Consider the following 15,805-nt stretch of genomic DNA (forward strand, 5'->3'; position numbering starts at 1 on the left):
TGTTTGCAAAAGGAGGAAGTTGCAAATGTCATTACTTAAAATAATTTTCAAGGGAAACTTGTAAAATAAGACACATGAAAGTACAAACCTAAGGCAGGTATAATTCAGTGGGTACAATGGATTTATTTACAAGACTTCAAAAGTACTGGAAAAAAATTAATATATGGCTAATATCAGCCTGATATTGCCAAAAGTTAACACAAATACATAAAGGTTAGACCAGAGTGTAATACAGTGTATACAGTGTGTGAGTGAGATCTATGCATGGCAACATAATACAGTGGATGCAGCAAAGCTTGAAATATATGATGGATGGAGCAGAAAACAACTATTGGTTTGAATCTTTATCACAGCAGTAAAAATACAGCATGAAGTCTGTTGACCTGACAATATATATATATATATATGGTTGCCACTTAGCAGCTACAGCGTTTACATTTATCTCCTGTGGCATGTTTTTTGTTCAAAAGTAAAAAATGATATTCGCTTTACCTATCCTCCTTTGAATTCCAAGTTCTTGCTGAGAAATATTTTCTCTATTTTCAAGAAATGTCTCTGCAGGTTGAGGGATAAAGGCATGGGCGATACAAGTTGTCCAGTGACTGGCTTCACTGGACTTCAGAAAACTATTCATTTGTCCAGAATCACAGAACCTGGTTAATTGTTCGAAGAACTCAGACAGACACTAGAAGTGATACAGAGAATGGGACACTGGACTGGTTACTCATCAGTCACAGAGATGGGGTTGTCATAAGCTGCTCCCTCCAGGTCATCCACCTTTTTCCTTCGCATCTCTGGAGGAGGTCTTGGAGGTGGATTCTGAGGAGGATTCTTCATGCTATCTGCTGGTTTTCTGATGTCCTTTCGTGGAAGAATGGGCTCCCAGTGCTCACCACGGATAGCCGCCTACAAAAGCAAAAAGGTGACAAGGAATACAAGTCAGTAATGGTTGGCTACTGTATGATGAAGTTAAGCATGACTAACTTGATTGGTTAAAATACCAACAACAATAATGGTATGTTGAGTAATGGTGGGTCTTATCTTGTACACTCACAGCTGTATGTATAAATATGATTAGATAAACTGTGCAGCCCAGAAAGCTTTATAACTTTGGTTGCCACATTTAGAACTGTTGTAGAATTCAGTCACACCCCTGACCATCAGCTTTCATAACAACAGGGCCATGTCTCAACGGAGGCACCTATAATGAAACAATCTCTTCCTTGTTACCATTTCCTTGTTTCAATCAACTGCCCTCTTCCTGCCTCAGCTAACAACTTTATCAGAGTTGACAATATTTAACTAGACTGGAGAATAATGTGGTCAATGCTAACAACTTACCGCAAGGTAGATGAGGCTGGCAATACCAAGGCATACACATCCGAGAACAGTGGCAAGCATAAAGCCTCCAGGTACGCAGATTCTAAGAAAGGTTAACAGACAGAAAGATTTAGTGGACAGGAAACCATGACAAGTCATTAGTCTTTTGTTGGAGAGACTGATTGTCAGTGAGAGGAATGCTGTTTAGCAAAGGAAAGTGGCTGATAGAGTGGACTCACGCAGCATGTAAAAATGCTCTGACATAGTAGTTCCTTGTCAATGGCCCAAATGCTTTTACACACACAGTGAAACAGTATTGGCCCCTGAGGGAAAACAAGACACAATATTGACCAACAGGCTTTGCTAATGATCATCACAGAACATGTCCCTTAAACTACAGCCCATATGTTGCAAAAACATTAAATGATAAAACATCTCTTACGTTCTCTCCACACTTGTGCCCCTGGACCTCTTGCTTCTGGGATACTCAAGAAGACAAACAAACACTCCAGCAGCACTAGTTATCTGTCAAGGCTGTTTCATCTTACATGATTCTCTCAGTCTAATAATAATAGCTGTGATAGGATGTCAAAGTGAATTTAAATTAACACTGGTATCCCCGAAGTGGTTCAGCAGGTGTAGGAAAAATGGATGAATGGACTGATTGTTTCTGATATATAAAGGAGAATGTAGAAAATGGTAAGAATTCAAGGGGAAAAAAACTCCTTCCGCCCTTGGATGAAACTGCACTGCTTTGGTTTATGCAAAATATAAAGGATACACTGCATAAGCAGCAAACTGCCAGCCCCTGAACTGTCCGGCCACCCCCACAATGCCTCCTGTGAGGAGAACTGAAAGAAGGAAACAGGAAGATAAATTTAAAAATTCAAAAGACAGCACACCTTTCATGACTCTACACCATGAGACAAGCCCATATCAAATTGCACATTTACTTGATTTGTAAATGCAGTTTTGTTTCTTATTAAAACAGAGCTGAATTTACAGATTTTGGAATTATTTAAAGTTGTAATGCTGTAATAAAACCACTGGCATTTACTCTGTAAGCAACCTGGCAGCTAAAAACACAACTTCAAAATATGTTTATGAAAGTATACTAGCTGAGTTAAACTGTTCATATAAATGACTTGGACATTCATTTCTATGAAACTTAATAAATAAGTTTCTCCATCTTTTGACCAAGTTTTTATACTCACTGAGTCCCGAGGCCAGAGCCTGCTCGTTGGCCCACATCGCCCACTCTATCTTCCCCATCGTGTTCACCTTCACGGCTCCTCTGCAGACAACTGACTCTCCAGAGAGCGACTCACGGCTTTGATTGTCTCTACAAGGAAGATGCATTTACGAGATGTGAGGTGTGTAAATATGCGCGGCTGGGGGGAGGGGAGGGGCTTATCTTAGCCACTCCCCCTTTCAGTCGTCATGTCCGAAAAGTTACAGGACGACGGCGAGAGACAGGAGGGGAGGAGGAACTCAAACAAACCAGGAACAGGTGAATTACCGATCAAACAGCTAGTGAATGGATAAACCCTTTCACAGAAATCAGATCTGTCAATAGATGAATCATCGAGTTTATAGATTTGGCTCATACAGTTACGGGACTTGATATTTTATAAACACGTTATTGCTATGTTAACAACGGAGGGCAAATCAAGTATGACATATAATTTCAATTTTTTATTATCATTTACCCCGTCACGGAAAAACAGACACACAATACACGGAAACAAAGCAAACTATGATCTGGAAATATCATCTGTGCTGTTAAAAGCTGTTTCAATGGCTGCCCCAAAAACAAGAAGCAACTTCATTTATATTGACTAAAATATACTTTATTCAGTTTTAAGATGGAACATCACTAAAGTTGGTACAGCATGTTTTCACAAGATGAAAAGGAAAACTAAATTATTAAAGCAACATTTCAATGTCAAATGTCATTAAACATATGGAGGTGGTGAAAATGCACTGTTAGCAGCCCATACTGTATCTACCAACACATACTCAAGTCTGTGAGCAAGCACTTTAATCACACTCCTCAACTCTAAAACAGTAACAGCCTCCAGATACTGAGAACCGTGGAGAGCGATGCAAAAACACAGAACAATACACTGTGATGTGAAGAATGAGAGACACTCTAGTCCAGTAGAAGAAATGAAAGGAGAAAGATTAGCACGTAAAATAGCAAAAGAGGTGCCTGGTGTTATTGTGATTTGTAAAAATGTATTTACATTTGTCAAATGCAAATTTATATCTCTGCTGATTTGGCTTCTTTATTGCTCAGTGGAACTGTTTCTTCAGGGCTGCAGGGCATCATGTAGTTTTCTTAGGGAAACCGTCAGATCCAAGCAGATGCTGAGTGGGATCCTCCACAACACAAGGGCCTGGTCCAACCTAAACAACAAAACGAGAAAAGATTATCAGTGACTCATATCAAAGAACGGATAACATCTAAAATGAGTGTGTTAACATCTAAAATGGATCTAATTTGAAAGTTTGCTCCAATGACATCTAAATCAAACATGAATAAAATAATAGTGATAAATAATAATCATAATAATAAAATAATATTGTAAGATAAAATATTAAAAAGGTCAGAGACTGGATTAACTCTCTAGTGTTGCATCAGTAAAGCAGGGGAACTGCTGTATATCACAATATGTGCTACAATATTCAGCCAAAGTAATGCAACACAATGTTACATAAAAGCATATCTGAAAGAAATGCAGACATTTTTTGTGTATGTGAAATTTGTGTATGTGTGTACCTTGGTACTAATAATGTAGCTGATTCCCTTTGGCATGGGCTCTAGACCAATAGCCTGCTTCAAGTCCTCAGAAAGAGAAGCATGTTTAACTGGAAGACCTTTAATAAACCTGCAGACAAAGAAGAAACACTCAGTGACACATTTCAAGGGAGGTGACAGAAAACACACCTTAACAGATACATAAAATTAATTAGATGAAGTGACTCTGCAGCGAATGTTGCAGTAACGCTTAGTTAGTCTGGTAAGTGTCAACTCACTGTCCTCCGTTGGTATCCGAGGGAAAGAAATGTTGAACCAACTGGGCAAACTCAGGAACATGCTGTTGTAGAGTGAAGATCACAGCATTGGGCCCTGCATCAAAAGTGTAGGCCACCTAGAAGGAAACAGGCGGTGACTGTCACATAAAGAGAGTTTTTTTTTCTCTTCCCCAGTTTGAAAACCACCCCAGAAGTTTCACATCTTCATTACACAATCTCAGAAACTCAGCTGCTAGAACTGACACACTCTCAGTAGCAGTGATAAGTAATAGTAAGTCAGGCGGCTTCAGTTATACATATTGGATGAAAAACATTATTATAAGACAAAGACACCACCACATACAAATGTCTGTAGTTTGCATGTTTTAGCTCCATTAACTTCCTGTATAACTGACATGACCGCCAACCATTTCACAAGGCATTTCATAAGGCATTTTGAATGGTTTTCCACCCTTAGCAGCAGCCATGTTTCCACTTATTTACTGTACTTCATTATGCAGTTAACTGAAACTTAATCTTAATCCACTGGAAATTAACAATAATTAGATTTTCTTCCTTTTACTGAGTTGTGTTGTCATTGTGTACAAATGCAATAAAGTAAATAAACAGCTGTCCAAATGGATTAATGGAACACTAGATTAAAACAACATACCAAGAGGAACAGCACACAGTTATTTTCTGCGCTTTCTCAGGAACAGAACTGTGAAGTCGCCTACCCTTGTCTCCCCATAGTGCCTGTTATACCGATGCACCAAGCTGATGACCTGTTGAGACACACTACTGAGGTAGAAGATAGGAGGGTATGTGTCAAGGCAGGTGGCATGGAACTGGTTACTGTCCTTCATGGTTAGTTCAGCAAATGCAGTGAAGTCCTTTTTCTGCACCGCTTCAATCATCTCTGCCATCCGGCTCGGGACAACAGAGTCAGCCCGGTGCTACACACAGAGTGAAACAATGGACAATGTTCCTCTTGTGATTATCAGACAGTTGGATTTAAATGAAATCTAAACCAACATACCAGTACTCTCCACTCCCAACAGTTTTGACAGTAATGTTAGTACACTCAGTACTGCATGCTGCAGGGTGAACAAATTACCTTTAAGAGACAGCTTGTCTGTACACTGGTTTGCATTCCAGAGGTGCTGCCTATTGGCTTCCGCTCAGCACTGGCCTGTGAGAAAGCACATGAAATTACACCTGGTGTAACTTTTTATTATTCACAATTAAAGGGTGCATTCGGTGCACAGGTCAAGACACTTATTTACATGTTACACAAGAAATTGTCATTTATGGATGTAAAAAAAAAAAAAGTATGTGACTTTCACAATACAGCACTAATGTGCCAACACATCACTGACTTACATTCATGCCTTTAATCTCATTTCATAGTCTCTCACACACTATCAGACCTACCACCAGTACAAGGATTCTGAGTTCAGGCCAATGAGTCTCTGGCTCCACCTGCTGGGCCAGACTGTCCTTCCCATCATCTTTTTTTCCCATGATCCACTGCACAAACCCTCCATACATACTCCTGCATGCGCTGCCTGAGCCTTGCCGAGCAATCCCCGACAGCTCCCCCTCGACGCCAAACACTCGAGCCAGAGTGTAAACTGCAACACAGAGACAACAGAGCAGAAGAGGAGACAATGTTATTATTTTGTAGCTTTATAGTTATAGCTGTAGTTTTATAGTTACACTTATCTTTAAATTATATAAAAGTCTGTGCTACTATCCATTTTGAAGAATGGGCCAATCGGAAACATAACGTAGTTTGAACTTTTTTTATTCTGTGCTAAAAAGTAGCTGTTGGAATTTCAATAAAATTAGTACTCCGGTGTCATTGGTGTAGTTTCAGCCATGCACTGAAACATAGCTTACACTCTCACCTAGGCAAGCGAATCCAGCAGCTGAGGAAGCGAGTCCAGCAGCAGTAGGGAAGTTGTTAACCGAGCAGATGTGGACTTTGTGAGACAAACCGGTTGAATCCAAACCAGGGTCTCCATCATTACGCCTCTTCCGTGCTAATCGTCGAACTAAATTCAGAACACAGAAAATAGACACTGTACCCTGCACTCTCTCAAACTCACAGTTTTTATCCCTTCTGCACCTTTTAGGAGGACGAATAAAAACAGAGAGGACTCACTCTCTCTGAGACAGGACTGTAGTCTTGGATGGGTTATGTCCTCCTCTTTGCCGTTGAGCCATATTCGATCCTCCTGAAATGATCTGCTTGTTGCAACCGTTGTGGTTGTTTTCAGCTGAACAGAAGAAGTAAGACAAAGTGAATCTATAACAACCTGTTAGCTAAATTGTCAAATTTGAAAACTTCAGCCTCAAGAAATCTGTACTTCATATGAAACTATTTATGTCACCCATCACTCAGATACACTTCAAAGACAAGGTCAATAGTTTCTATCATCAGTATCATGTATCTATGCCATCTTGCAATGCTTCAGCTAAATTTTGTAAATAAACCTTTTACGGCAGCATTGTCACACAGATGTTGACACTATGCTGCATTCCCAGTTCTGCAACAATGTTTGTTGTTAGATATTTCAAGACTGACCATCCAAACTGAAACTAGCAGTGTACACAAACATGCCATGAAAAATTTGACTGAATTAACCACTTTTTTTAAACTTTTGTTTATGGAGTCTTTATGTGATGGCAGGAAAATACAGCCGTTCACTGTCGCATCTCTGAACAGGAGCAAAAAAATGACAGCTGTAAAGTTTTCTTACACACACACACACACACACACACCCACATACACCCACCCACCCACACACACACACACACACACACACACACACACACACACACACAAAGATTCATAATCTGATTTATGACAATGTTGTTTACTTAAATACCTGGTCTTGATGCAATGTGACACTCAAGGAGGAGTTAATTGGTAGAATTAATTCTTCATTCCTCTTGCCCCCTGAAAAGTAAGTTTTATACACAGTTCATAACCGAGATATTAAACAATATAAATATGTTTGACCCAAAATGCACACCATTAATGACCAGCTTTTAGTGAGACATGACACACAAGTCACCAGTCATGAAACACGTGTATAGTTATTCAGGTAGGATTCAGTTTGCATTGCGTGAAACAGCTACAAACCTACAACACAAGGCTAAACATACATACTCACAGTATTTGATGACAGCTATATTCACAGGAGCGGTGCATGTAACTACGTTTGGCTTGTCCATACTGTTCTCAGGCTTAGCTGTGCATGTAAACCGAGGTTTGCTGTGATAAAACTTTATCTAAAATGTCTTAAATACACTGTTCACTGCACCTTTCGTCTTTAGCAGCTTCACTATCGCTAACTCAACCTTTACTGAAGCTTTCTCCTCATTGGCTGGTATTGAACATGTGGCTAATGCCGCGGCCAATCAGAGCCGAGCCGTTTTGACGAAACAGTCGAAGTAACCAATGAGAAATCATCTGACCACGGTCGTGCGAAAATGGGGCAAGACAGAGACCGTCCCACACAACGTTTGGCTCAGTGCAGAGTTAATTCAATTTCATACTACATATTCTTGTATTATGATATGCAGTCTAGGGAAAGGAAATAGCCTAATTGTAAAATGAAAAATCAAACTGACTGTAATTGTAAGTGGACAACTGAATACAGATATGTACAAGATAAACACTTAAGATTTAGTATGATACACAGTGTATCAGGCATCAGGTACCTGTATCAAGTACTTCAATACAATTTTGAGGTTATTATACTTGAGTATTTCTATTTGACACTACTTACTATTTCTACCATACATTCCATTACAATCAATTGGTAACTATACTGGCAACATATGATAAATACAGTATGATGACCTCATTAAATATACTACAAAATACTATATATTAAACTCCACCTTTACCAGTTACATTAAAATGCTTCTTCATGTACTTACAATCCAATAGGACAGCAATGGCAGGGACAACTCTGTCTGCATGAGTCTACGACTTTTGATAAGGTGCATGTTGCTGCAACGTTTACATACTTTTATGTATGTAAATGATGAAATACTGGATGTTAACTTGTCATGAATAATGAATAATGTCAAGATCAGGTTTACAATATAAAAGTTAATTAAAGTTTTACTGAATTGTGGCATTGCTGTACCAACTGCAGCTAACTAATTCAAGGCAATACAACAATTATAAAAGTATTTCCTTTGGTTATTCAACTGTCTCAATACTATATGTTGAATGTGGAAACAAACCTTTTGTACGAGCCCTAGTCGTATTGGACTTGACACAGAGCATTTCTTACATAAAAGATCAGGTCAAGTTTCTACTTCATTTTTTATTTTAAAAGTAGTTGGACACATTTGGTAATCTTTTATCTCTTGTTTCTGAAATGAAAACCAAAAACTGAAATTGATTCAGCAAAAATAGTCCATCATACAAAAGCGGTAACGTAACTTATTCTGTGGTGGTGAGGATGTAAAATGTTTCTGTTGAAATTCAGTCAACGCGACTTGCATAAAAACCCAAAATGGAAACATTTTTAAAGGGGTTGGTGACTTACTCATATTATAACTGATCATTTTAGAAAAAAACAAACATGCGGATTTAAGGCTTTTTTTTATTTTTATGTAAACCTTTGAGATACATGTCAGCAAAAAGAAAATATCCAAGTGCAGCTTTCAAGGCTAATGAAACATTGGCCCTGAATAGAGAACGATGTATTGTATTCACTGAGAAGTCTAGATAAAAATGCATCAACAGCAATATGTTCTGCATTTAGTCTAGCCTCTTATGTTTGAAAAACAGAAGTCAACCATGGAGAAATAAAAGAGAAAAGAATAACTACTGAAAAGGATGAGAGGAGTCACACAGAGTGCCATGAGTTATCAGGGGTACAACACCAGCAGTGCAAATTTGTAGCAACTTTACCGAGAAGTGATCACAAAAGAACACCTTATTTGACACTGTCTGTATTCCACCCCCCACCACTTACGCCACAATGTCAACTTCACATCCTTTCTTTTTCCTCTTGGTATGTAGTTTCCAGAGACACACAGAAGCTAGTGTGACATCCCAGGATTCAGCTAACAGGAATATGCTGGTCAAAGATGCTGTCAGAGTCCCAGTAAAGCATATCTCCTGATTTCTTGGCTCATTCCAAGGCTCCTGTTTAAGTGTTAGTAATCGTCCTCATCGTCTGAGTCCATCACCCTCTGTCTGTTGAACTGGCAGAGGATAAAAAATGCAAGTTGGACAAGAGACTGAAAATGCATCAAACATATGGGACATTTCAGTGGAACTTACTTTGACAGTCATCTTTTTCTCTGTTTGTTGACTGACTTTTTCTAGGATCTCAATCAAGCCTGACTCCGAAATCTGACAAGAGAGAAAATCTGTTCATTGCACTGTTGCCATGTGGAAGAACATAAACATAAAGCCACGCATGCAGTGATTCAAGCATCAGAGGTTATTTTCTTACCTTTCCTCCTAACTTCCCAAAACGGGCCATTTGAATGAGATAGTTTTCCACTGCGTTGGCCTTCTCTGGCTTCACCAAAGCGAGATTGCTCACTGAGAAAAGAAAATAAGAAAACATGATTAATTTCCAAAGGAAAAAATTTCAACATACAAGATGAATTTGAGAGCACACATACTTACATCTGGCACGGGCAGACTGGTCTAGAACTTGAGCCAATATAGAGTTCCTCATGTCTGATTCTCTGTGAATAAAAAGTTGGTAATATTCCCACATCAGCTTTACACACTACTGTTTGGATGAAGACTGATACAGGTTTAAAAAAAAACAAACAAACAAACATACAAACAAAAAAATGCAATTATTAAACTGTCAAGCCACTAGAGTCACACCACAGTTACATTTATTAAATCACATAGTTGTCATAGCTTTCCAAATATACTGTGACTCTAACAGCAATCACCTCACAATAGTTTGCAGATAATTCAGTACACAGATGTTGTTCACTTTAAGAGCTGTTTGACTATTAAAGAACAGTAGAGAAGTAAAGGTAGTGTATTAAAGTAAATATTAATCACTATACGTGTATGCTTTTGAAGGAATTACTCATCTTACCTTTGTTTGGCCTCCTCTCCTTGCTGATTATTTGAAGCATCCTGAAAGAATATGTGAGACAGGACCATCACATATAGGTTGGAGGAAATAAAACCTACCATCAAAGGATAAGGATTTCATACCAGTCAGTATTCCCTTAATTTATATAACTAGCTTAATAACTGTCAAAATGAGATTTTAATACAACATCATTATCAGTATCATACTACACAGATATATTAGCTTCACCTTAATATTGATGAATAACATCATGTATTGTTTTTAGGATTGTGTTAACTTACAAGAAGAAAAAAAAATCTTTAATATATCACAATGTATTTGTTTAAGTCTGTGAAAAGAAATGAAAGCTATGGAAAGGAAGAGACCAGGTGTCCTAAACACTAAAGCACAACCAATACTAGTTTTTGAAACTTATACAAGTTAAGAAATCCTATAAAAATATATAATATATAATCTAATTATATTTTTTGTCACTTATCATTACTTATATGTACTCCAGCACCAATACATATGTGATAAGTTACTAAGACCGGAAATATTGGTCATCCATCGGGCTGTGCTGAGCACTGTGGTTAGATTGTGGTCCAGTAAAGTAACAACATACTATGTGCTCAGTGAAGTGAAACCTGACAGCACTGATTGGACAACACATCATGGTTTTATCATAATGTTTATTACAATCACTGCCCTCCAATAATGTAGTTCCGTATTCCTGTTATGTGCAACTGTCATGACTTCTCACTTCACATAAAACTAGACAATCTAAGAAAATACCCGCCCTCCAAACCAAGCCAGTCAGTCTATTGCCTGCTTGTGTATTTAGCCAAAATACTCTTAAATGGGTTAACTTTTTATGACTCATTGTTCAGCCTTGCTTTCATAACGCTGTCCTTTATTAGAGCGCTGCCTCGCTCGGTGGAAACACAGCCAGCAGTGAAATGATGCTGGTTGTTACTGTGATTTATCTCGCTCCCTGCCGATTATTCACTGATTACAGCTGATCTACATCGAGCCCCGGCTCCGGTGGCGAGCTGTGCGTGCTCCCTGCGCCACAGCCAAGCGCCTGCAGCTGTGCCGCCTGGTTTAGCCGCGCTAGCTGTTAGCACGCCGCGCTCAGCATCTCCTTATAAGGTGGGCGCAAACACGCTCCGCAGCTCCCGTCCTGCCTTACCCCGTGCTTTGCCTGCAGTTCCGCCATCCTCTGCCGCCTAATTGCCTCTAATTCGTCGTCCGCCATGGTTTGCGACTGAAATATTACCCCCAAAGCCTGGAAAAAAGGGATGAGATAGCGCACTAATGTCCACACTAAACTCCCATCAGGGGGTGAGGCCTTTCTTCTTCCTCTTCTTCTGTCGGGCAGACTCACCGATGTTTAGTGCTTTGCTGCCTCTCACTGGTGTAATAACGCCATTGCTACTTTAACCCTCTGAGACCTATATTTTGTGATATAGATTTGTGGTTTTGAGGAAGTGTATACTTCCCTAGCTTTGCCATTGTGAAGCTCCCCATCGTCTAATAGAAAGTTTTGTAATACCCAGTTTTCCTAATTCTATAAAAAAAATTGTCCTTTCTCCAGCATAGAGCGGGCAAAGCATCAAGACATGTTGTAAAGACTCCAGGACCCCACAGCTCTGTGCTTCCCCACAAACACTAACCCACTTGCTATAGGCCGCAGTGTCTGAACCATAGCCCCGTCAGCTTGAGCTTATCTTTCCGAGGCAAGTTGCAAGATTTAACTAATGGCTATACTGTATGTTGCATTGCTTCCTTCCTCTGCTTTACGCATCCGATTCTTACTGCCACTGATGATTCCGTCTCTCAGCGATGATGCTGCGGCACTCCATAGCAGCAAATGGCACATGCACAAACACACTATCCCTGCCTAAACTTGCTGTAGTTACCCTATCTGCCATCTCATTACCCTCAAACCTTACAGCACCTATAGAAAACCAACACTACATCCCTGCCTATCCAGTTTAAACACCATGTCTGGTCTAGTTCTGCCCCCCCTTTCTGTCCAACAGGTGTGTTGATGTTTTGAAAAATCATAGCAGGTGGATTCATATGAATGGTTGTTACGAACCTCACAAAGTTTCCAAAAGTGAAGCCCCAAACATACAGTAACTAACAGAGCCAGACTGTTGTAGTTGAAAAGAAGATTATTTATTTTCCCAAACAAAACAAATCAGAAACCCAAAAAAAAGTAAACAAAAAACTGATGGTCCGGCTAAAATAAACACGAGCAGGGAAGCCACTCAGGCCAACCCACAAAGGGTCGTAGGAGCTGGTGGCTTCCCTCTACTGTAAATGATAAGAACCCAAGTCTAATCTAACCAAAACCAAATACACAATAAGAGGACTACCGGACCCATCAGTGCAGCAAAGGCAACAAAAAGAACAAAAGAAAAACACGTCTGAAAGTAAACACCTTAATTTATAATAACTGTAGAATATGTGTTAAATGTTACTCAAACCAAGTACACTGTATATGAGTAATATGGGTTATTTAATTGCAAAAAAGTTATATTGGTAATTATAAAAATCATCAAAATGGAGAACATCTTGTCAGTGTGTGTGACAGCTCAGCTGGTGCTGACATGAAAGTCTGTGGTGGGGTTGCATCTGCCTGCGGTGTGTTGGACAGCTGATAGATGGAAGTAGCCTTAGGAGCCCACCATGTTTGATCTCTAGCTCCCTCTGTACGTACTGTAAGAGAAACGACTCAGAAGCAGAGGGATGTGGTACTTTTGGCCAGGGTTGTTTATAGTGAAGACAATCTGCAACAAAACAAACATAAAAGAGATCAACAATTACAGTCTGACTGGCTGACTTGACTGTCAACATGAGTGATTAGTATCATAGGCATAACATGAGTTAAATGAGGATACAAATTCACTACTTAAAAATATGGTAGCACAACAAGCAGGTAAAGCAGCAGGACACCTGGCAAAGGCATCTGAGGGTATTAAGATACAAAAACCTTTCCTCACCTCAACATAGGGGTAAAAGCAGGTCTCTCCCATACTCGCCCAGTACTGAGCAGTCTCAAAATGGATTTTGTATCCACCAGGTGTAAACAGTTCTTTTGTGATGAGTCCTGGGCAACGCCCATCATCATTAGTGGTCCTGTTGAGACATTATAGGATTGAAGATCTGTGAATGAAGATGTGAATCTTTCAAGAGTAATGTTTGAGATTCTGAAATGATTGTACTGTGTGATCTGTTTTTCAGGTTATTACCCAGTGGTTATCAGACTCCAAGCATTAGTAAAGGGATCTTGTCGATAGAGGCTGAGGGCCATGTTCGATCCAGGGATGCCCAGTGCAGTGTTCAGCACATGGGTGGTCAGAGGACTAGGTGAGCCGGCCATTACAATGCTCTACAGAGCAAGGAAGTAAGATTTTAAATGGATCGAGTAATCACAAAATTTTAAGTCCACACACAGTACTTTTTTGAATGGGCTACTGGCAAAATTATATTCATGGCTTCACATGGCTTTTAATTGTGTTTAGGAGTGCATTCGACTTGACAGATAAGCACTTAAACATCCCATCATAAACTCATGTAGGACAGCTCTATCAAAGTTTTCAGACTATCACCAAGTTGACAGGAGCGTTTTGATATGTACAGTATATGAATTTTACTATTGTGTTTTCTACTTCTGTCATCTGTAATGAAAAGTTAGTCAAAGAAGGAGCACAGAAAAATAATCCTGCTACAGAACACCACAGACAATAATGTTGGTTTCTGTCTGTTGTCTATTGAAAACTGAAATTTTGAAAAAAAAAAAGCAAGTTGAGAATGCAAGTTGTGATCTGTCACGTATAAATCCTCAGGATAATCTGATAACAGGACATAGTAGTTACCCCTAATACCTACAGTATAAGGTAGTTGTTAATACTAATAATAACACCTGACTGTAAAATGTTGGGATTTTACAGTCATATCTCCAAATGTTAACAATTATTAATCAAATCATTTGTTATTTCAGAGGTTGGACTGTTGACAGCTCCTGTTGTCTTAGCTCTCACAAAATGTCTCCACAGCCATAGATTTCATGTCTATATAATTCAAAACCTACATTACTACATGTTGAATGTATAACACTATATCCCTTTACATGTTTAATGATATAATTACTATAAGATTTGTGCTTACCTTATTTCCAGGCAAAATATGACCCTTTATTTGCTGCAGCCTGTTCGCACTCATGAATGCACTGATGAATGAAATCCAAAGTGGGTCAGCAGTTTTAACTGAGAAATGTGATTTTATGGTTTATTTAACAACGCCACAGTTCTATCCGATCACCCTTGCAAGGTTTTGCACACTGCCCTGTTCAGCTGACATGTGCTTATCTTTTTGTCAACAGAAGACTCAGTTGTGCAAGAGCTCCTTTTGTCACAGTTTGCGTTCAGCACTTTGAACTTAGTAGAAGTGGATGATCACAGGACTGCTCTGAGGCTGTGGCTCATGCAGATGAACACGATTAATAAAAACCCTCAATAAAAAGCCTTCAGCTTCCTGCTTCAATTCTACAAATTCATTAATTGACAGATGTGCCATGGTCCCTCCCCACACACCCCAACCTCTAATTCTAATGAAATTTAAATTCAGTGTTCAGTACAATAGTTTCAGATTTGAGGGCTCATTTGGGGCTAAAAGTTGACAAGGACAACTTTGTATTTAATAATGGTGACTGTGAAGTATTCTTATGGTTTCATCATCAATTTTCATGCAGCCTACCAGCTCTGGTCTTTTTGGCACATGTTGGCTTTTTAACCAAAGATAGCAATGTCCTTCAAGTGGTCTAATGTGCATTGGTCATTATTTTATCATATGGTAAAATTAGAAAAAACTTTGAGCCCGGCATAAAATGATCTGGCTGGGTTATTTGGGTGCCTGCTGTACTATTTCTGAACATGCTTTATGAAGCAACTTGAATCTCCTATGTTTAGATCATTTTTCTGGCACAGAGAATAATTACAGAATAATTTCCCCTCCCAGATTCAACTGTCAAAAAAAATGAGTGACACGAACTGTATGAACTGTAGGACAGCTGTGTGGTAAATATTCAAAATGCAAAGTCCACTTTCTTAGCTATTACCAGAGCTTTCGACCATTGTCAATAAATAATTTGCCCTCAGCAATTAACATGAATGATCCAAAACTGCATTTCTTGATGCGATTTGACACAGTTCATGTTTTTCAAAATGAAATGACATCGCACTTCTTCCTGCCTTCATTAGCAGGAAAACATTTGGTGAATACAGCTTGGTGTTTGGGAGAAGAGTTGTGTGACTTGTTTTAAATTTAATGGGTTGCAGAGAAGCTCACACTTGTCTGCACCTCACCGTTTGTAC

At 39.2% G+C, this 15,805-nt stretch overlaps 4 protein-coding genes across 4 annotated transcripts; all 4 read right to left on the reverse strand.

Moving 5' to 3' along the window:
* Nucleotides 1-103: 103 nt before the first annotated feature.
* Nucleotides 104-2,692, reverse strand: cyba (cytochrome b-245, alpha polypeptide). The gene is made up of 6 exons (XM_071488874.1): nt 2,535-2,692; nt 2,102-2,171; nt 1,763-1,837; nt 1,560-1,643; nt 1,342-1,423; nt 104-906 (listed from the first exon to the last, which is right to left on the reverse strand). Exons 1-6 carry the CDS (start codon nt 2,677-2,679, stop codon nt 721-723), a joined length of 642 nt encoding a protein of 213 aa, XP_071344975.1. The 5' UTR covers nt 2,680-2,692; the 3' UTR covers nt 104-720.
* A 310-nt stretch (nt 2,693-3,002) lies between these two features.
* On the reverse strand, nt 3,003-7,720 carry mvda (mevalonate (diphospho) decarboxylase a). The gene is made up of 10 exons (XM_071488873.1): nt 7,521-7,720; nt 7,233-7,303; nt 6,506-6,620; nt 6,249-6,395; nt 5,773-5,972; nt 5,456-5,530; nt 5,076-5,294; nt 4,360-4,475; nt 4,103-4,211; nt 3,003-3,729 (listed from the first exon to the last, which is right to left on the reverse strand). The coding sequence occupies exons 1-10, from the start codon at nt 7,579-7,581 to the stop codon at nt 3,649-3,651; spliced, it is 1,194 nt and encodes a 397-aa protein (XP_071344974.1). The 5' UTR covers nt 7,582-7,720; the 3' UTR covers nt 3,003-3,648.
* A 1,231-nt stretch (nt 7,721-8,951) lies between these two features.
* Nucleotides 8,952-11,797, reverse strand: pdcd5 (programmed cell death 5). The gene is made up of 6 exons (XM_071488875.1): nt 11,614-11,797; nt 10,443-10,483; nt 10,010-10,071; nt 9,831-9,922; nt 9,656-9,727; nt 8,952-9,576 (listed from the first exon to the last, which is right to left on the reverse strand). Exons 1-6 carry the CDS (start codon nt 11,677-11,679, stop codon nt 9,529-9,531), a joined length of 381 nt encoding a protein of 126 aa, XP_071344976.1. The 5' UTR covers nt 11,680-11,797; the 3' UTR covers nt 8,952-9,528.
* A 786-nt stretch (nt 11,798-12,583) lies between these two features.
* uraha (urate (5-hydroxyiso-) hydrolase a) lies at nt 12,584-14,802 on the reverse strand. Its single transcript, XM_071490076.1, has 4 exons — nt 14,601-14,802; nt 13,682-13,821; nt 13,433-13,568; nt 12,584-13,219 (listed from the first exon to the last, which is right to left on the reverse strand). The coding sequence occupies exons 1-4, from the start codon at nt 14,652-14,654 to the stop codon at nt 13,130-13,132; spliced, it is 420 nt and encodes a 139-aa protein (XP_071346177.1). The 5' UTR covers nt 14,655-14,802; the 3' UTR covers nt 12,584-13,129.
* Between the last annotated feature and the right edge of the window lie 1,003 nt (nt 14,803-15,805).

Source organism: Trachinotus anak, unplaced genomic scaffold (assembly GCF_046630095.1).
Source record: "Trachinotus anak isolate AG129_WGS33_773 ecotype Australia unplaced genomic scaffold, CSIRO_AGI_Tana_v1 ptg000011l, whole genome shotgun sequence".
NCBI lineage: Eukaryota > Metazoa > Chordata > Actinopteri > Carangiformes > Carangidae > Trachinotus > Trachinotus anak.

Excerpts from the sequence above, each read along its gene's own strand:
- cyba (XM_071488874.1), bottom strand. The coding sequence starts at position 2,679 with ATGCATCTTCCTTGTAGAGACAATCAAAGCCGTGAGTCGCTCTCTGGA. Across the intron at positions 1,424-1,559 it reads AGAGCATTTTTACATGCTGC|AATCTGCGTACCTGGAGGCT; the intron begins GTGAGTCCACTC and ends AACCTTTCTTAG. Across the intron at positions 907-1,341 it reads CCAGCCTCATCTACCTTGCG|GCGGCTATCCGTGGTGAGCA; the intron begins GTAAGTTGTTAG and ends TTGCTTTTGTAG.
- mvda (XM_071488873.1), bottom strand. The coding sequence starts at position 7,581 with ATGGACAAGCCAAACGTAGTTACATGCACCGCTCCTGTGAATATAGCT. Across the intron at positions 6,396-6,505 it reads ACAGTCCTGTCTCAGAGAGA|TTCGACGATTAGCACGGAAG; the intron begins GTGAGTCCTCTC and ends TTCTGAATTTAG. Across the intron at positions 5,531-5,772 it reads TCAGAATCCTTGTACTGGTG|GCCAGTGCTGAGCGGAAGCC; the intron begins GTAGGTCTGATA and ends GCTTTCTCACAG.
- pdcd5 (XM_071488875.1), bottom strand. The coding sequence starts at position 11,679 with ATGGCGGACGACGAATTAGAGGCAATTAGGCGGCAGAGGATGGCGGAA. Across the intron at positions 10,484-11,613 it reads AACTGCAGGCAAAGCACGGG|GATGCTTCAAATAATCAGCA; the intron begins GTAAGGCAGGAC and ends ATATTCTTTCAG. Across the intron at positions 9,728-9,830 it reads TTGGGAAGTTAGGAGGAAAG|ATTTCGGAGTCAGGCTTGAT; the intron begins GTAAGAAAATAA and ends CTCTCTTGTCAG.
- uraha (XM_071490076.1), bottom strand. The coding sequence starts at position 14,654 with ATGAGTGCGAACAGGCTGCAGCAAATAAAGGGTCATATTTTGCCTGGA. Across the intron at positions 13,569-13,681 it reads TGGAGTCTGATAACCACTGG|GACCACTAATGATGATGGGC; the intron begins GTAATAACCTGA and ends ATGTCTCAACAG. Across the intron at positions 13,220-13,432 it reads GCTTTTACCCCTATGTTGAG|ATTGTCTTCACTATAAACAA; the intron begins GTGAGGAAAGGT and ends GTTTTGTTGCAG.